Source organism: Pituophis catenifer, unplaced genomic scaffold, assembly GCF_029215685.1.
Source record: "Pituophis catenifer annectens isolate HBS135680 unplaced genomic scaffold, rPitCat1.0.hap2 SCAF_11, whole genome shotgun sequence".
NCBI lineage: Eukaryota > Metazoa > Chordata > Lepidosauria > Squamata > Colubridae > Pituophis > Pituophis catenifer.
In genome coordinates, this window is record NW_027256891.1 from 24,387,795 (window position 1) to 24,406,189 (window position 18,395).

General features: G+C 45.3%; 1 protein-coding gene across 2 annotated transcripts in view; it reads left to right on the top strand.

The window, feature by feature from the left end:
- KIAA1210 (KIAA1210 ortholog) overlaps window positions 1-18,172 on the top strand; it is a 28,830-nt gene extending 10,658 nt beyond the window's left edge. For both annotated transcript variants that reach the window (XM_070951804.1, XM_070951803.1), the window contains 9 exons: window positions 1,127-1,253; window positions 2,533-2,679; window positions 6,720-6,785; window positions 6,898-7,098; window positions 9,170-9,275; window positions 10,501-11,958; window positions 14,009-14,193; window positions 15,185-15,260; window positions 16,334-18,172. In XM_070951804.1, coding sequence (XP_070807905.1) covers window positions 1,127-1,253; window positions 2,533-2,679; window positions 6,720-6,785; window positions 6,898-7,098; window positions 9,170-9,275; window positions 10,501-11,958; window positions 14,009-14,193; window positions 15,185-15,260; window positions 16,334-16,500 — 2,533 coding nt within the window. In that variant the 3' untranslated portion in view covers window positions 16,501-18,172. The remainder of the gene's footprint in view (window positions 1-1,126; window positions 1,254-2,532; window positions 2,680-6,719; window positions 6,786-6,897; window positions 7,099-9,169; window positions 9,276-10,500; window positions 11,959-14,008; window positions 14,194-15,184; window positions 15,261-16,333) is intronic.
- Window positions 18,173-18,395: the final 223 nt, after the last annotated feature.

Here is an 18,395-nt window from a genome sequence, read left to right on the forward strand (position 1 = left end):
ATGACCTGTGGGAACCCCACAGAGGTAACACTTCAAACCGCCCCTTTATCGCTCCAAATGTTTCCCCAGACGCTCCCACGTTTCTGGCAAGCCCCAGACCAAACATACACACACACACACACACGTCAAACAGCCTCTAGCCCAGTGGTGAAATGTAAAATTTGTTACTACCGGTTCTGTGGGCATGGCTTGGTGGGAGGGTAATGTCAGTTCTTGGGTTCTAACCGGCTTTACTACCGGTTCTCTTCGTGTGCGCGCTTCATGGAAAAAGTGACTTATGGATGGTTCTTACACTTATGACCCTTGCTGTACATGTCCCTGTGATTCAGGCATGCCACCCAACCTGTGTTTCTGATGGTTGCAGAGTTCTTAAGTCACACAGTCCCCAGGTGTGGCTTTTGCGACTAGCTGACTTCCTGTTCTGACCTAGGCTTCCCAAGAGCATGAAGCAGACTCCTTGTCCTGCCAAAAAAAACCCTCTTTATTAAGTTACTGTGAATTCTTCACATTCACATCCAGCAAAATCTTTCAAGGGTGAATTTACAATCACAGACCTTATCTGGCTTGGGGAGCTGCCAGGCCGATATCAAAACTTGGCAAGGAGTCTCGGAGAGTCACGAACCAATTAAGTGAACTAATTATCTCCTGCAAACTCCACTCCCCTTTCGCTCCTCTTTTATTCCCTCTGGGAGGGGCCCTTCATCGTCCACCTGTGGCTTTACTCCTGAGTCGACCCTTGTTCTTTAGCTGTTCCCTTTGTCTGGCAACTCTGTGCATGCGCACCCTGGGAACAGGCTCCAGCTGTTTGTCTGCCTCACTGATGTCTGACTCCGAAGGCAGCTGACAACTGGCATCCGGCCCTGGCTCCCTCTCTGCCTCCGACGCAGAGCACTCGTCAGAGCCTTCCCCAGACTCCAGGACTGGCCCATGTTCCTCCCCAACCTCCTCACTGTCCGAATCTGCTGCCAGTCTGCTGACCGCTGGTGGGCCACAACTCTTCCGACACGCATGGGGAAAGCGAGATTCACTTAACAACCGTTAAAAAATTAGAATCTTAACATTTGCTTTCTCCTTTCGCGTGGTGGCAACCTTTGAAAAGCTTAAATAGATTTATTTCAACTTTCAGGTTCAATGGAAGCACGGGAAACCAAGCTTTACTGCAGGACGATGAATTTCTTTCCGAAGCGTTACATGATGTGGTTGGGGATGCATCCTTGCAGGAGAATTTCCCTGGGAAGGTGAAAAATTTTGAGGTGAGAGGGACTTTTGGGAATCTTAATCCTGCTTGTGCAGCAAACCATTTGGGCCTAAACATAAGCCTCAAAAACTCGCACGAGCGTATGTGTCCATAAAAAGCAGTGACGGCTCTAAATTTACCCAATTCTTGAATTTCAGCCTTAACTCTGGCAGTAGGACAAGCCCAAACTATATGAGTTCAATGTTTCAATTTTGGAACCACTGTTTCCAACCACAAGGTGATTGTAATAAGAGGCCAAACTGGCTAAGGAAGCCGTACAGGCAGTTCTTGACTTGCAACAATTCATTTAGTGACCGTCTAAAGTTGGTCAGCGCTGGAAAAAAAAGTAACATATGACTGCTTTTCACATTGAAAACCATTGCAACTTTCCTGCGGTCACGTAATCAAAATTCAGACGCTTGGCAACTGACTCATATTTATGACCGTTGCAATGACCCCAGGTGACCTTCTAACAAGCAAAGTCAATGGGGAAGCCAAATTCACTTAACGACCATATGAGTAACTTAACAACTGCAGGGATTCACTTAACAACTGTGGCAAGAAAGGTCATAAAATGAGACAAAACTACTTTTTTTTTTTAAATTTGATTTATATGCCGCCCTTCTCCGGAGACTCAGGGCGGCTTACAGTGCGTTAAGCAATAGCTTTCATCCTTTTGTATATTTATACAAAGTCAGCTTATTGCCCCCACAAACTGGGTCCTCATTTCACCTACCTTAGAAAGGATGGAAGGCTGAGTCAACCTTGAGCCTGGTGAGATTCGAACCTGCAGTAATTGCAGGCAGCTGGTCTTAATAACAGGGTGCTTTAGACCACTGTACTAGCAAGACTTTACTTAATAAATGTCTCACTTAGCAGCAGTAATTTTGGGCTCAATTGAGGTCATAAATCGAGGATTACCTATATAAAATTCTTGAATTTAGCCCTAGTTGAAGGACAAGCCCAAACTACATGAGTTGGACGAAATGACCTACAAGGTCCCTTCCAACTCTGTTAATCTAATATCTAAAATGTTTCAATTCCTAAACCGCTAATTTTCAACAACAAGGCTATTATAATAAAAAGCCAAACTGTTCTGGCTAAGGAAGCTGTATTTCTAGGAATAATATTCTCCCAAAGCCGGCAGTCTTCAAATATCTTCACATTTGACTCCTTCAGCCCAACTCATCCATAAACAATAGAAACAAGGTTGTAGTTGTTTTTTAAAAAAATCCTCTTCTTTTGTTGTCATTTTTTAAAAAGATAATCTCCACCTTCTACATTTTCTGTTGCAGCAAAATTTCTGCCTCGAGTCTCCCCTTGTAATTAGCTCCGGCGAAAGGATGGATGATCTAAACGCTATTTCAGAAGAGGTTGGTTTGCCCAGTAGCCTTCTAGACATCTCCACCATCCATGATGTTCTGGCATCTTCTATAACTCAGGTAAGGGCCTGGTGAAATTTCTTAGCCGAGAGGTCATAGAGAACCACCCTGCTTGAATACAAGTAGTCCTCAAATTACAGCTGTCGTTTAGTGACCATTCAAAGTTATGACCTACCTGAAAAAGGGGACACGTGATCCAGGTTTGAAATTTAAATGGTTCCCCCTGGGGAGTCATGTGATCGCACTCCAAATCCTCTACAATATGGCGGTATTTATTTTTGTTTGCCGCATTCCATGACGTGACTGAATTTCACTACCGTTTTGCCCAAAACTGCCAGTTTATATCCCGTTTTCTGCGAAACCCATAATGAACCATTGGTTCAGTTAATGACTGCGGTGTTTGCTTAATGACCCCCCCCACAAAAAAAGAAAAGTAAAATCAGGTTTTGTTGTGTGACCGATCAGTTTTTTTGACCGATATGGCTTAGGACCATAATTGAGGGATCCATTGCGGTTGTAACTCGAGAACTGTCCGTAATACATTTTGTGCAGTTCACAACTCAAAGCAAATACATTCATATCTCCCAACAGAATTAATTTCATCCTATATTGCCTCTCTGGGTTGATCTATAAAGCCACATCTATCGAGTTTCGTTTAGGAGCACCGATTATTTGGATTTAAGGTTCTGTTACCGCAATATTCACCGTTCTTGGCAAAAAAAAATCCAGGCACAGAATTCGTGGTCATTTAGAGATATGTCCTCACTTCCAATTGTGAAAAATATACAGATACTGATTAACAGAGTTGGAAGGGACCTTGTAGGTCATCTAGTCCAACCCCCCCCACCAAAGCAGGAGACCCTACACCATTTCTGACAAATGGCAGTCCAATCTCTTCTTGAAAGCCTCCAGGGATGAAGCTCCCACAACTTCCAAAGGCAACTTCTGTTCCATCAGTTGATTGTATTCGCTGTCAGAAAATAGAATAGAATAGAATAGAATAGAATAGAATAGAATAGAATAGAATAGAATAGAATAGGGAATGGGGATCGAATCGAATCGAATCGAATAGAATAACAGAGTTGGAAGGGACCTTGGAGGTCTTCTAGTCCAACCCCCTGTTCAGGAAGAAAACCCTACACCATGTCAGACAAATGGTTGTCCAATCTCTTCTTAAAAACTTCCACTGTTGGAGCATTTACAACTTCTGGAGGCAAGTTGTTCCACTGGTTAATTGTTCTCACTGTCAGGAAATTCCTCCTTAGTTCTAAGTTGCTTCTCTCCTTGATGAGTTTCCACCCATTGCTTCTTGTCCTGCCTTCAGGTGCTTTGGAGAATAGCTTGACTCCCTCTTCTTTGTGGCAGCCCCTGAGATATCAGAAGACTGCCATCATGTTTCTCTTAGTCCTTCTTTTCATCAAACTAGACATACCCAATTCCAGCAACCGTTCTTGATATGTTTTAGCCTCCAGTCCCCTAATCATCTTTGTTGCTCTTCTCTGCACTCTTTATTATTATTATTATTATTATTATTATTATTATTATTATTATTATTATTTATTAGATTTCTATACCGCCCTACTCCCGAAGGACTCAGGGCGGTGCACAGCCAGACAATAAAAACACATACAATACAAAATTTAAAAAATAGAATAAAATCAAATTAAATAATTTTGGCCCCGACAAATTTAAAACCCCAAACTTTTAAAACCAATTTAAAATTGAATATATAAATACTAAAAGATATTTAAAATTTTAAAAATCTTTTATAAAAGAGGGGGAAAATTAGGCCAGGCCAGCCTGGTGAAATAGTAAGGTCTTTAAGGCGCGGCGGAAGGTGCGCAGATCCGGGATCCTCCGTATCTCTGGGGGGAGCTCATTCCAGATAGTAGGTGCCCCCACAGAGAAGGCTCTCCCCCTGGGGGCCGCCAGTCGGCATTGTTTGGCTGACGGCACCCGGAGGAGCCCCTCTCTATGGGAGTGTACCGGCCGGTGGGAGGCTATTGGTGGTAGTAGGCGGTCCCGCAAGTACCCGGGTCCTAAGCCATGGAGCGCTTTAAAGGTGGTAACCAAAACCTTGAAGCGCACCCGGAAGACCACCGGGAGCCAGTGCAGCTCGCGCAGGAGAGGTGTTACATGGGAACACCAAGTCGCTCCCATTACCACCCGCGCGGCCGCACTCTGCGCCAGTTGGAGCCTCCGGGTGCTCCTCAAGGGGAGCCCCATGTAGAGAGCGTTGCAATAGTCCAGGCGGGAGGTGACAAGGGCATGAGTGACCGTGCGTAAAGAGTCCCGATCCAGAAAGGGACGCAACTGGCGAATCAGGCGAACCTGATGAAAAATCCTCCCGGTCACGGCCGTCAAGTGCTCTTCTAAAGACAGCCGTGAATCCAGGAGGACGCCCAAGTTGCGAGCCCTCTCCGTGGGGGCCAATGATTCGCCCCCAATAGTCAGTGATGGCGTCAACTGACTATATTGGGACGTCGGAAACCACAGCCACTCAGTCTTGGATGGGTTGAGCCTGAGCCTGTTCCTCCCCATCCAGATCCGTACGGCCTCCAGGCACCGGGACATCACTTCAAGGGCATCGTTGGGGTGATCCGGGGTGGAGATGTACAGCTGTAGTCTCAACATCTTTTTTTACATTGTGGGGACCAAAACTTGGATGCAGTATTCCAAGTGTGGTCTGAATAACTTGTTATTCTTCAAGTTTGCCTCTTGAAAAAGCACCTTTGGGACAACCATGACCTGGATGACTGAGAATGTCCATAGACATCAGCTAGTTATGGCTTGTCAAAAGGATAGCTGAAGAGTCAAGCACCACAGTTATCCTAGTGAATGCCTCTTTATCCAGGATCATGGATAGTGGGGGGGGGGTGTCTTCTAACCCTCCTTTTCTCACCCTCTCCTGAAATAATCTTATCTTTTTCAGAGTGTCTATCCTATGCGGCGTCTTTAGTGGTATTGCCCACTAAGAGGCAGTAGATACCAGCGTCAACCTCAACGGGAATCAGCAGATGGAGCATAGCCAGATCTTACTCTGCATCTGTGTTTTTCAACCTTGGCAGCCTTGGCAACCCAGCTGGCTAGGGAATTCTGGGAGTTGACGCCCACCTATCTCCAAGCTGCCAAGGTTGAGAAATACTATACTACAGGGTTCAGTTCTCTATTGATAATTGATCTTATGGATTTTCCACTGTAGAACACATTAGTTTTAAGAGCTATCCAAGATTCTGGGGCTCAGCACAGTTTACAGATTAACAGAGTTGGAATAACAGAAGTAACAGAGTTGGAAGGGACGTTGAAGGTCATCCAGTCCACCCAAGCAGGAGAGCCTACACCATTTCTGACTGATGGCAGTCCAGTCTCTTCTTGAAAGCTTCCAGTGATGAAGCTCCCACCACTTCCGAAGGCAACTTCTGTTCCATCCGTTGATTGTTCTCACCGTCAGAAAATTTCTCCTTATTTCCAGGTTGAATCTCTCCTTGATCAGTTTCCATCCATTGCTCCTTGTCTGGCCTTGAGGTGCCTTGGAAAATAGCTTGACCCCCTCCTCTCTGTGGCAGCCCCTCAAATATGGGAAGACTGCTATCCTGTCTCCCCTGGTCCTTCTCTTCACTAGACTATCCATGCCCAGTTCCTGCAACTGTTCATTGTATGTTTTAGCCTCCAGTCTCCTAATCATCCTGGTTGCTCTTCTCTGCACTTTTTCTAGAGTCTCAACATCTTTTTTATAGTGTGGTGACCAAAACTGGATGCAGTACTCTAGGTGTGGTCTTACTAAGGCTTTAGAGTGGTAAAGTGGTAGAGTGGTATTAGTACCTCCCTTGATCTTGATTGCATCCCTCTGTTAATGCAATTTAGGATTGCATTGATTTTTTTTGGCTGCCGCCACACACTACTAACTCATATTTAGCTGGTTGTCCACTAAGACTCCAAGATCCTTCTCACAGTCACTGCTAGTTCCTGGAAAGGATTTATGGAATCTCATTCCTTTAAGAGGAACAGAATATATATATATATACACCGTTTTGATAGGTTCCCCCAAAATCCTGCATTTCTTATTTGCCTTAATTTCCGCCTCTCTCTTCTATATGCAGCCTTCCAGCCCTATTCAGCTCTGCAGCTCTTTGAGTTCAGATGAGACAGACGGCGAAGACAATCAGGTAAATATCAGTCAGGTAAATACCGGTAGTATTATTATTATTAAAAGTTTAAAAGTATGGTATGTAGAATGTAGACAGCAGCTGAAGCACATTGTCATGCCTTCTTCTGTAGGTCGCTTCGGGGTCTCCTTCCAAGCATCGCTGCTCAGTTCCTCCGGGGAGTCCCGTCTCGCCCCTTGGACAGAGGATTCCGGTTGATTTCAACACTCCGGCTTCTCCTCTTGCCTGCCTGGATACCTCAGCAGCCAGGCACAGGATTGCGATGAACCCACGGAAGCAGAAAGGGTTCGCGAAGAAGACTCACCATTCTCTTGTGAGTAGCTGTTAGGACAAGGTCCTTTGGAAAAAGAGAGGGGGGGGGAGAGAGAGAGAGAGAGAGAGAGAGGGAGAGAGAGAGAGAGAGAGAGAGAGGGAGAGAGAGAGAGAGAGAGAGAGAGAGAGAGAGAGAGAGAGAGAGTTAGTTAGTTAGTTAGTTAGTTAGTTAGTTAGTTAGTGACGGCCGCAAGATTACTTTATGCCCAACAATGGAAGGACATTTAGATCTCCACCATGGATGAATTGCTGCAAAAGTTTCCCCCCCCCCCAATTTTTTAATTTTATTTTGATTCAGACATCATTTTCCATTAAACAGTATGTTGTCTGGGTACAAATATCTTGTGCAAATATTCTATACAATAACAATTACAATTTACAGCCATATTTATTCTTTTATCTATTCTTCACTTAATACTAATAGTAATTTATACCATAGTTAATACTAAAACAGTCCTCTTCTTAACTTATTTAACTTATTTAAAACATTTTCTCTGTTTCACTCCTCTGCTTTTTTCCACTTTTCATATTTATTCTCTAACCATTGATAAAATAATTCCCGTGTGTTATAACAATCAATTTTAATTTCAAATGTTAACCTATTCATTTCTGCACATTCTAATATTTTCCTAAGCACATTCTCATCCATAGGGATCTCTTCATTTTTCCAATTTTGTGCAAATACAATCCTCGCTGCAGTTATGACATGAATTATCAAATATACATTTTCCTTACTGTAAGTTTCTGGTAAAATCCCCAACAAAAATAATTTAGGCTTCAGATCGATATGCTGATATATCATTCTCCTCCAACCATGTACATATTTTTGTCCAATATTTTTTGGCTTTTATGCATGTCCACCATATACGACCCCGCTGGCATTTCCAACATTTCGCTGATTTATCTTTAAAGTTTAAAGAATGCCTGCAAAAGAGCCTTGGTAGTACAGTGGTCTAAAGCACCCTGTTATTAAGACCAGCTGCCTGCAATTACTGCAGGTTCGAATCTCGCCAGGCTCAAGGTTGACTCAGCCTTCCATCCTTTCTAAGGTAGGTAAATTGGGGACCCAGTTTGTGGGGGCAATAAGCTGACTTTGTATAAATATACAAAAAGGATGAAGGCTATTGCTTAGCGCCTTGTAAGCCGCCCTGAGTCTCCGGAGAAGGGCGGCATATAAATCAAATTAAAAAAAAATAAAAATAAAAGTTGATGGAGTTAGCAGAGATGGCTAAATGGTCTGTTTTGATCAAAGGGAAAATAAAAAACACAATTAGTTTTGTTTCTCCTTGGAAACCACTTCTGGACTTTCTGCTTGGGGCGGGGGAAAAAATGAAACTTTGATTTTGGGTTTTACTGATTGGATAGATTTATTGTTCTAGAAATGGCTAGTTTATACTATGATGGAAAAGTAAAAAGTTGAGGTTAGGTGTATAATGCCTTATTCTACTGCAACAGAGGGAGTTGGAAGTCTACGCCTTTTTTCCCTTCTTTTCTATGCTTCTCTCTTCCATTTATCCCTCCCGTTGGTTTCTTCCTATTTGCTTTTGCCTTTTCATATTTTAAAATTATAAGCTAATAAAAAACTGTAAACCACAGAGAGTTAGATAGTTACAGGTAGACCTCAACCTACAACAGTTCATTTAGTGACAGTTTAAAGTTACAACGGCACCGAAAAAGTGACTTATGACCAGTTTTCACACTTACGACCGTTGTAGCATCCCCACAGTCTTGTGATCAAATTCAGACCCTTGGCAACCAACTCAGATTTATGGCGGTTGCAGTGTCCCGGGGTAACGTGATCTCCTTTTGCGACTTTCTAATGAGCAAAGTCAACGGGGAAGCCAGATTCCCTTAACAACCGTGTCACTCACTTAACAACTGTCTCGCTTCGCAACATAAATTTTGGGCTCTATTTAATTTAATTTATTCATTTATTAAATGTGTTTGATGCCCATCTCTCTGCAAGGCAACCCTGCATACAGGTAGCCTTCAACTTTTGATCATCATTGAGCTTGGAATTATGATGGGTTAAGTTGTACCGGTCACTAAGCAGGCCATCTCTGTCACACCAGGTGGAGCAGATGTTGGAGAAGCAGCAACTTCTGGTGCCTGATGAGGATAAAAGAAGCCCCTCCAAAATCCTCGAAGAAGCCACTGCCCAGAGGAAAGCGTGGGAAGGTAAGGCCAACTGTGTCAGTGAAGGAAATCAGGAGCTAGGATTGAGTTCCATGAGAATTGGCTCCAGATAAGAGTCAATGGAGTTCAAGGGTGGGAGGGAAGTGGACCGGACTTAAGCCTCTTTTGGGGCCGTAGGGACTCCAGAGTAATGATGCGTTTGACCCCACCCTCGTGCTCAGGTTGGTCATCTACAACAACCAGTACATGGTACATATTTCTGGAGGCAACTGAGAACTTCATTGTATTGAGATTTGAAGGCTGGAAACCATGAGGGAAATCCAAATTTTTTTACTACTGGTTCTGTAGGCGTGGCTTGGTGGGTGTGGTGTGGCCTGGTGGGTGTTGCTTGGTGGGCATGGCAGGGGAAGGATACTGGAAAATCCCCATTCCCACCCCACTCCAGGGGAAAGATACTGCAAAATCTCCATTCCCTCCCCACTCCTGGAGGAAGGATATTGCAAAATCTCCATTCCCTCCCCACTCTGGGGCCAGCCAGAGGTGGTATTTGCCGGTTCTTCGAACTGCTCAAAATTTCCGCTACCGGTTCTCCAGAACCTGTCAGAACCTGCTGGATTTCACCACTGCTGGAAACCAATGAGGTTGATGATGAAGACGATATGATGAGGATGTTGATGTTGATAATGTTGATGAAGATGTTGATGAAGATGATGATGGAATGAGGGAGGTACAGATACAGATTAACAGAGTTGGAAGGGACCTGGTAAGTGGTCTATTCCAACCCCCTCCCCCCAAGCAGATGATGGTGATGATTGTGATGATGATGATGAAGATGGTGATGATGACGATGAAGTTGATGATGATGGTGATGATGATTGAGATGATGATGATGTTGATGAAGATGATGGTGATGATGATTGAGATGATGATGATGTTGATGAAGATAATGATGGTGATGATGATTGAGATGATGATGGTAGTGATGATGCTGATGATGTTATCCATTCAGTTGTGTCTGACTCTTGGCGATTCCATGGGCCTTGTCTCTTCACATCTTCTGATCTTGCACTGCTTCTTTGAGTCGTTCCATGCTCTGGTATCAGCTTTGAGGGTGTCCAGCCATTGTGGCAGCCTGGTTTCCCTCTACTGCTAATTAATTATTTTTTTCCAGTGAATTACCCCGCATGACATGGTCAAGATAAATGAGATGAAGCTTTGTCATTTTTGAAAACCCTTACCTTCTCTTCTCTTCATTTTTCTTATCTAGGCTTGTTGAGCCACCCTGTGGTGAATGTCAATGAAGATGGGACTGACCCTGCATCACCTGGGACCAGAACCTCTGAAGCTTTGCCTTCTTCTTGCACCACTGGCCTCTGGGAAGATGGAATGTCTGTCTTGATATCAGATGCCCAGAACTTGCCAGAGACTCAACTCCAATTGAGCTCCGCCAAGCCCTCTCCAAATGTACCATCCTCTCTCATCAAAGACGGAGAAGGAGAGAATATGGACAATGAGGAGAAGAAAGGAACTTGTAATCAAAAAGCACAGGGTGGTCCAGAAGTCACAGACAACTCCGAATCTTTCCACTTGAAGACCAAAGCTATTGGACTCCATAGTGCATCACCTTCTGCTTTGCCAAAGAGTAAGGTAGAGAAAGAACTTGGAGCAGAAGATAACCAAATAGCTCGCTCGCAACGAACAGATGCCCGAGCAAATGTTTCTAAACCTGCCAGGAACCGACACAGAGCATGTGATAGAGCTGTCTGTGGAGACAATTCTTCTCTGGAAGCAGATCATGTGTTGGGTGTTCCACAGCTTTCTTTGTCTACTCTGAAGGTCTCCTCAGATGCACCAAAGGACTTAACGCACAAGAACAGGCACGCTGTCGATAAAAATGGAAAAGGGCCTTCAGATATGGAACTTCAGCCTTCTCAAGGCCCTGGGAAGCCGATGGATTCTTTGCAGGACACATTGTTGGAGGTTGATCCCGATAGACCTGTGCTTCTGAATGCAGCGGGTAAGAAACAGTGCCTCCTACCTGTGGACAGCACCGTTCAAGAGTTGGGTAGTCTTTCTTCTGGAAGACCATCCACTGTGGGATCTACTGAGGTGGCTTCCAAAACTCGCCCTCCTGTCAGCGCTTCTGGAGTTCAGCTGGGAAATGTTACCACCAAGGAAGAAAGCAAAGCTATGGAGATGGTCAAGATCCAGACAAAGCCACCTTCTGCAAAGCCCGTGAGATTCACCATCGCTCCAGCCTGGCAGAGGTCTCTCTCAGGAGGTTCAAGCTCGGCCGACAATTCCTGCCCTCGAAATTCTCCAACATCTCCCATAAAACCAGAATTGTTTGAAGGAACTTCTCCACTAGATGCAGCCCCGCACATATTAAACACTCCTGAAAGATCTGACAAAGCTAATAGAAACATGGGGGTCCCCTTGAATTCTTCCAGTGAGGAAGTCCAAAACTCTGAAAGTCCCTTTGGAGTGAAACTAAGGAGAACTTCTTCTTTGCTAAAGTACCAAACAGAACATCACTGGGACACCCCCAAGGTGGTGCCATTGGCAGTTCCTTCACCATCCTCTGTCAAAACCGAAATCAAGGCACCAAATTCTGGAACCAACCTTCAAAACCTCACCACCGGTGTTAAGGGTTTGGTTGCAAACTCCGGCATCCAAGAGAAAAATCTGCAGAAGACCAAAGCTGGAGAAGCAAGCAAACCTTCAGGTATTTCTCTTATTGAGATGGGAGGACGTTGGCCAACAAGGTAGACCAAGCTAAGCAAACGATGCCATAGAGGTCATTGCTAAGCTATGCAACTTTCATTATAACGGCTGTAGTAACAGAAGCGTGCAAATCTGATTCTGTTTTTCCTTCCCTTCCTTTCCCTTTGGGTGAAGGGGAATCTTCTCTAGTTACAATGTAGTTGCTGTACAGTGGGAAATTGATGGGTGTTGTAGTAGAGCATACAACGAGGTCTCTATTTTGCAGAAGGTCTCAGGCACGAATTTCCAGTTAAGGTGATTTATTGCTCATATACACAAGAATCTAGTCAGCTAATGGTCAGCCTTAAGCTGGTGCTAGTTAAGAGTCACCCAGGGACACGGTGGCTCACTGGCTAAGACGCTGAGCTTGTCGATCGAAAGGTCGGCAGTTCAGCAGTTCGAATCCCTAGTCCTGCATAACGGGGTGAGCTCCCGTTCCTTGTCCCAGCTTCTGCCAACCTAGCAGTTCGAAAGCAGGTAAAAAATGCAAGTAGAAAAATAGGGACCACCTTTGGTGGGAAGGGAACAGCGTTCCGTGCACCTTTGATATTGAGTCATGCTGGCCACATGACCACGGAGACATCTTTGGACAGCGCTGGCTCTTCAGCTTTGAAACGGAGATGAGCACCGCCCCCTAGAGTTGGGAATGTCTAGCACATATGTGCGAGGGGAACCTTTACCTTATACACAAGAATCTAGTCAGCTCATGGTCAGCATTAAGCTGGTGCTAGTTAAGCGTCAACAGAAGTCAAGGGGGGTTGAATTTGGACCGATTGTGGGAACGTAATGACTCCATGCTGCTTCCTCTCTTGACTCCATCCCCAGGCTCTGCTTCTCCTTCTCCTACATCAGGAGAATCAATCTCTCCACAATTTTAATACAATAACAGAGTTGATCTTGGAGGCTTCTAGTCCAGCGGTCACCAACTGGTGGTCCGTGGACCACTGGTGGTCTGCAAGAAAATTGTGGAGGTCCGAAGAAAAATGATTTGCATTTTTTATATTGCACTAAAGCAGGGGTCCTCAAACTACGGCCCCTGGGCTGGATACATGCAATGAACGTTTGTGTTGCTGCAGAGAGTCTCCCCCTTCAGGGTCTTTTTATGCAGGTTGGAAGGGGGCAGAAATTCAGCCTCCTGGTGCTGGGCTTTGGGCAAAGGCTGGAGGGAAGCACCACTGGTGGTGAAGAACTGGAGGACCTTGTTCCAGTAGGACTGTATCATGGCCTGGAACTGGCTGACCATCTCAGCCTGCTGAGCCTCCAGGTGCCGGTACCTGGCCTTGCACTCCCCCAGGTCTTCCCTCTGCTTGGAAAGCCTATGCTCCTAGTCCTCAGTGATCTCCGATAGTTCTCCCCAATAGTTCTCCTCCCCTCCTGCGTATGGCAACTTGAAAGCTTGGCAAATTGATGCTTACTAGAAGATGAAGAGGCAGTCTTAGAGTAGAGCACAGGTACTGTGTTTCCCCGAAAATACGACCTACCCCGAAAGTAAGTCCTAGCTTGATTTTTACACGTGCACCCAAAATAAGCCCTAATTAAGACCCCGCCCACTTCAGGGTCCACGGGTAAAAATTAAGCTAGGATGGGGATAGGGGGTGATGGAGCTGCCCAATTACTTACCTTCAGACAGTTGCAGCCAGGCCTCGCACACATCCCGACATCTGCCTTGCCGACCCATTTCTCCTGCAGCTTTCCTGAAGGCCTCTGCAGCCGGTAACAGAGCTCCGGATCGATCCAGAGCTCTGTTATCAGCTGCAGAGACCTTCAGGAAAGCCTTGCCTGCCACAGAAGAAGTTCCTGAAGGCCTCTGTCAGCGAAAAGGAGGGTGGGGGTGATGCACGCAAATGAGGTGAGTAGTGGATGACATCCCTTGAAAATAAGACCTGGTGCCTTTTTTGTTGGCAAAAAAAATTATAAGACAGGGTCTTATTTTCAGGGAAACACGGTAGGTCCCAGCTGAGAAGGCAAATCCTGAAACGTGGAGCTGTGTTTTCCATCCCTTTCTCTTCTAGAACAAACCCCTGGAGTGATTTCGGGAAGTGCCTCCGTTCAGCCGACTTGGGTCTCTGTGGTGAAACAGAAGCAGCAAGGATTCCAGGACAACGGGGCGGCCAAGGGACAGAAAAAGAGAGAGGACGCGACAGCCAAAACGGGAAAAGAGGATGCCAAGGTTGTAAGTGCATCTCACCTGGAAAAGGTACGGTAGAAATACACACAGATATTTTAGAGTAACGCCATGTGAATCTGTCGGCGTGTGGAATGCCACGGGAATAATGGAGTCCTCCACTTAGAATTGTTCTAAGAGCCTTGGTGGTGCAGCGGACTACGTGCTGTTACGTAGCACTTGGCTGCCAGCTGCCTGCAATTAGTGCGAGTTCAAATCTCACCAGGCTCAAGGTTGACTCAGCCTTCCATCCTTCCGAGGTAGGTAAAATGAGGACCCGGATTGTGGGGGCAATAAGCTGACTTTGTAGAAACACCGCTTATGGGGGGGCCAAAAGCCCTAATAAGCAGGTATATACAAAAGAATGAAAGCTATTGCTATAAGTGCATTGTAAGTCGCCCTGAGTCTTCGGAGGAGGGCGGCATATAAATTGAACTAATAAATAAATAAATGTTCATTTAGTGACCATAAGCAACTTATGACCGACCATTGCAGCCTCCCCATGGTCACTTGATCAAAATTGGACGCTTGGCAATTGACTTGTATTTATGACAGTTGCATTGTCCCCATGATCACGTGATCAAATTCAGACACTTGGCAACTGACTCGTATTTATGACAGTTGCAGTGATCCCCCTTTTGCGACCGTCTGACAAAAAAAGTCAATTGGGAAAACCAGCTTCACTTAACAACCGTGTTACTAATTTAACAGTTGCGGTCATTCACTGAATCACGGAAGCAAGAAAGGTCGTAAAATAGGACAAAACTCTGTCTTGCTCAGCTATGGAAATGTCGAGTCAGTTGTGGTCGTAAGTTGAGGATTACTTATATTGCAAGTTGCCTCACATAAAGGGTGGATCTATCTATCCGGTTGATGCGAGCCTTCAGAAAACTCTCCTATATCCTCCTGAAAAATCTTTTAAATTTTAAATGTAATGTTTTTTAAAAAACTTTTTTAAAAGTAATGTTTTCTAATTTAAAAAAAAAATTAAATTGTATCTTTCTTTTTTACTTTACAACTACAGAAAATTGGCCCTAACCAAAATGTGTGTCTATTGGAGAGTAAAGTACCGTTGAAGTCAGCGCCATTGGCTGCCAAAGGTAATAACAGAATAGAATAGTTGGAAGGGCCCTTGGAGGTCTTCTAGTCCAACCCCCTGCTCAGGCAGGAAACCCTACACCACTTCAGACAAATGGTTATCCAATCTCTTCTTAAAAACTTCCAGTGTTGGAGCCTTCACAACTTCTGGAGGCAAGTCGTTCCACTGATCAATTGTTCTGACTGTCAGGAAATTTCTCCTTAGTTCTAAGTTGCTTCTCTCCTTGATTAGTTTCCACCCGTTGCTTCTTGTTTTACCTTTAGGTGCTTTGGATAATAGTTTGACTTTCTTTTTTGTGGCAGCCCCTGAGATATTGGGAGACTGCTATCTTGTCTCCCCTACTCCCTCTCTTCATTAAACTAGACATACCCAGTTCCTGCAACCGTTCTTCATGTTTTAACCTCCAGTCCCCTAAACATCTTTGTTGCTCTTCTCTGCACTCTTTCTAGAGTCTCCACATCTTTTTTACATCGTGGTGACCAAAATTGGATGCAGTATTCCAAGTGTGGCCTCACCAAGGCATTATAAAGTGGTATTAACACTTCACGTGATCTTGATTTTATCCCTCTGTTTATGCAGCCTAGAACTGTGTTGGCTTTTTTGGCAGCTGCTGCACACAGGAAGGGAAGGAAGGAAGGAAGGGACAAAGAAAAAGGAAGGAAGGAAGGAAGGAAGGAAGGAAGGAAGGAAGGAAGGAAGGGACACAGAAAGAGGAAGGAAGGAAGGAAGGAAGGAAGGAAGGAAGGAAGGAAGGAAGAGAAAGAGATAAGGAAGGGAAGGAAGAAAGACAAACAAAGAAAGGAAGGCAGAGAGATGGATGGAAGGAAAAGACAGAGATAAGGAAGGAAGAAAGGAAGGAAGGAAGATAGAGAAGAAGCAGAAAAAAAGAAAATGGGAAAGGAGGAGGAAAAGGAGGAAGGAAGAGAGGAAGCAAAACGTTTTCAAAAAATTTTTAAAAAAGGAAAATTGCCTTTTGGAAAAAAAGCATCTTGGGGAACAACCCAAAAACGATGTGATTCTTCTTAGGTGTCCGTAGTCTTCAGACGTTCTTGATGTCCCACATTTTTTTTTCAGAAGGACGTGCCAGAATCCTCCCCAAGGAAGGTCCTCGGGTGGAAAAGGACACCAGATTACCACCAATCCTTCCCGTGGCCTCCTGCAGCTCCACCGAACCTCCGTGGCTGTCTCTGGCTAAGAAGAAGGCCAAAGCATGGAGCGAAATGCCTCAAACAGTTCAATAGCCGATGGAAAACACATACACACCAATCTTCTCACAATCTGCTGCCGGTAGCAGTGTTAGTAGCTGAAAGTTGTCCGCGGACATGTTTGTCCGAGAAACAGGAGAATTGGTTCCAGCAGGAAACACAATCACGTTTTACACTTTGAATTCCTAAAATAATTTGGCGTTTCTGCCAAAATCTGTGGCTTGGCCCAACCATCCGAGGTCATTTCCCTGCTTGCTGTCCGCCAGGGGCCACAATCCAGGGGTGAAATCCAGCAGGTTCTGACAGGTTCTAGAGAACCGGTAGCAGAAATTTTGAGCAGTTGGGAGAACCAGCAAATGCCACCTCTGGCTGGCCCCAGAGTCAGGGGAGAATGGAGATTTTGTAGTATCCTTCCCCCAGGAATGGGAAGGGAATGGGGGTTTTGCAGTATCCTTCCCCTGGAGTGGGGAGGGAATGGGGATTTTGCTGTATCCTTCCCCTGCCATGCCCACCAAGCCACACCACGCCCAAAGAACCTGTAATAAAATAATTTGAATTCCACCACTGGCTGGGGGGGATCCACTGTCTCCAGTGGAGGAAGGAGAGTCCAAGGAGAGTGCCAAACCTGTTCTGTCCCCAACCACACGCACACACACCAACAGACGTTCAAGAGTTAAAGGGCAAACCAGCCGGCAAAATCCTTTTCCTCTGTTGCGCGCGCTTATCTCTGCGACGCTGGCATGGATCCAGCCAAGACTCATTACCCTCATCACTGTCCATCTGTGGCTGCATGGACGTGCTTGGCCCCGGCCCTATCTCTTGCCCTTCGGCGAACACCGAAGGCATTGCCAGAGAGGAGGGTCCTGGAGAGGGAGGCCTTGCCAACTCCTCTTCTTCACTCTCAGAGTCCTCTCCTGCCGATGACACAGGCTCAGGTAATGGAGCCACAACAAAACTCTCATCCTTCGCCGTACCTCTCAGGCCACGTGGAGAACTCCTGGATGGTGGCTCAAGGCTGTCCAGATCCTTAGCGGACAACAAACAAGTTTGTTTTGCTAGCCCTCTGCCAACGAAAATGGGAGCTCGGGAGGGGCGCAAATTCCATTTTCGGCTGCGACGGCAGCTTTCTGCAGCACTCTGCCACACAGCCGCCACCAGGTTGTAGATCAGCACCCAGTCGGCCTGGGCCAGGCCAAGGCACTATGGGCCGGCCTTTTGCTGTTCCAGGGGAGCCCTGAGGGCCAGATTTAAGCACTCTGTGGGCCGGATCTGCCCCCTCTCTGGCAGTGGTGGGTTGCTCCTGGTTCGGTCCGGTTCTTGCGAACCGGTAGTAATGGCGGCGGGAAGCTCCGCCCAGCCACCCGAATGTCATCATGAACAATTTGCATATGCAGAACCCACCCCTGGCTCCCCGTGCCTCGAGTTTGATACCCTTGATCTAGGCCAATTCTTCTCAGACTGTCTTATTGTAGTGGATATTTTTGTTTTTTTGTTTTTGAAGCTACCAGATCAAGAAATCCGTCCTGCAATTAACTCTTCGCTCTTGGAATTAACCCATTTCAATCCTACCCCCCCACCACTTGCCCTAACTTCCCAACTCTTGAGGGACATCTCTTTTGCCTTCTGCACAAGCGATCAGAAAAGCAATACGTCTTTTATATTTTTCTCGTCTTGTTACGGTTAGGATTTTTTTTTAAAAAAAAATATGTCAATAAATAGCTTTTAAATACAAGGTAAGTCGATGCTGTTGGTTTATTTTCACGAGTCTTGTCTTTCTGGATCTCCCAACTTTTTGTATTTGTTTGTTTTTCTTTTATTCTAGAATAGAAAATAGAATAGAAATAGAAATAATAGAATAGAATATGAAATAGAAATAGAATAGAATATGAAATGGAATAAGGAATGGAATAAGGAATAGAATAGAATGGAAT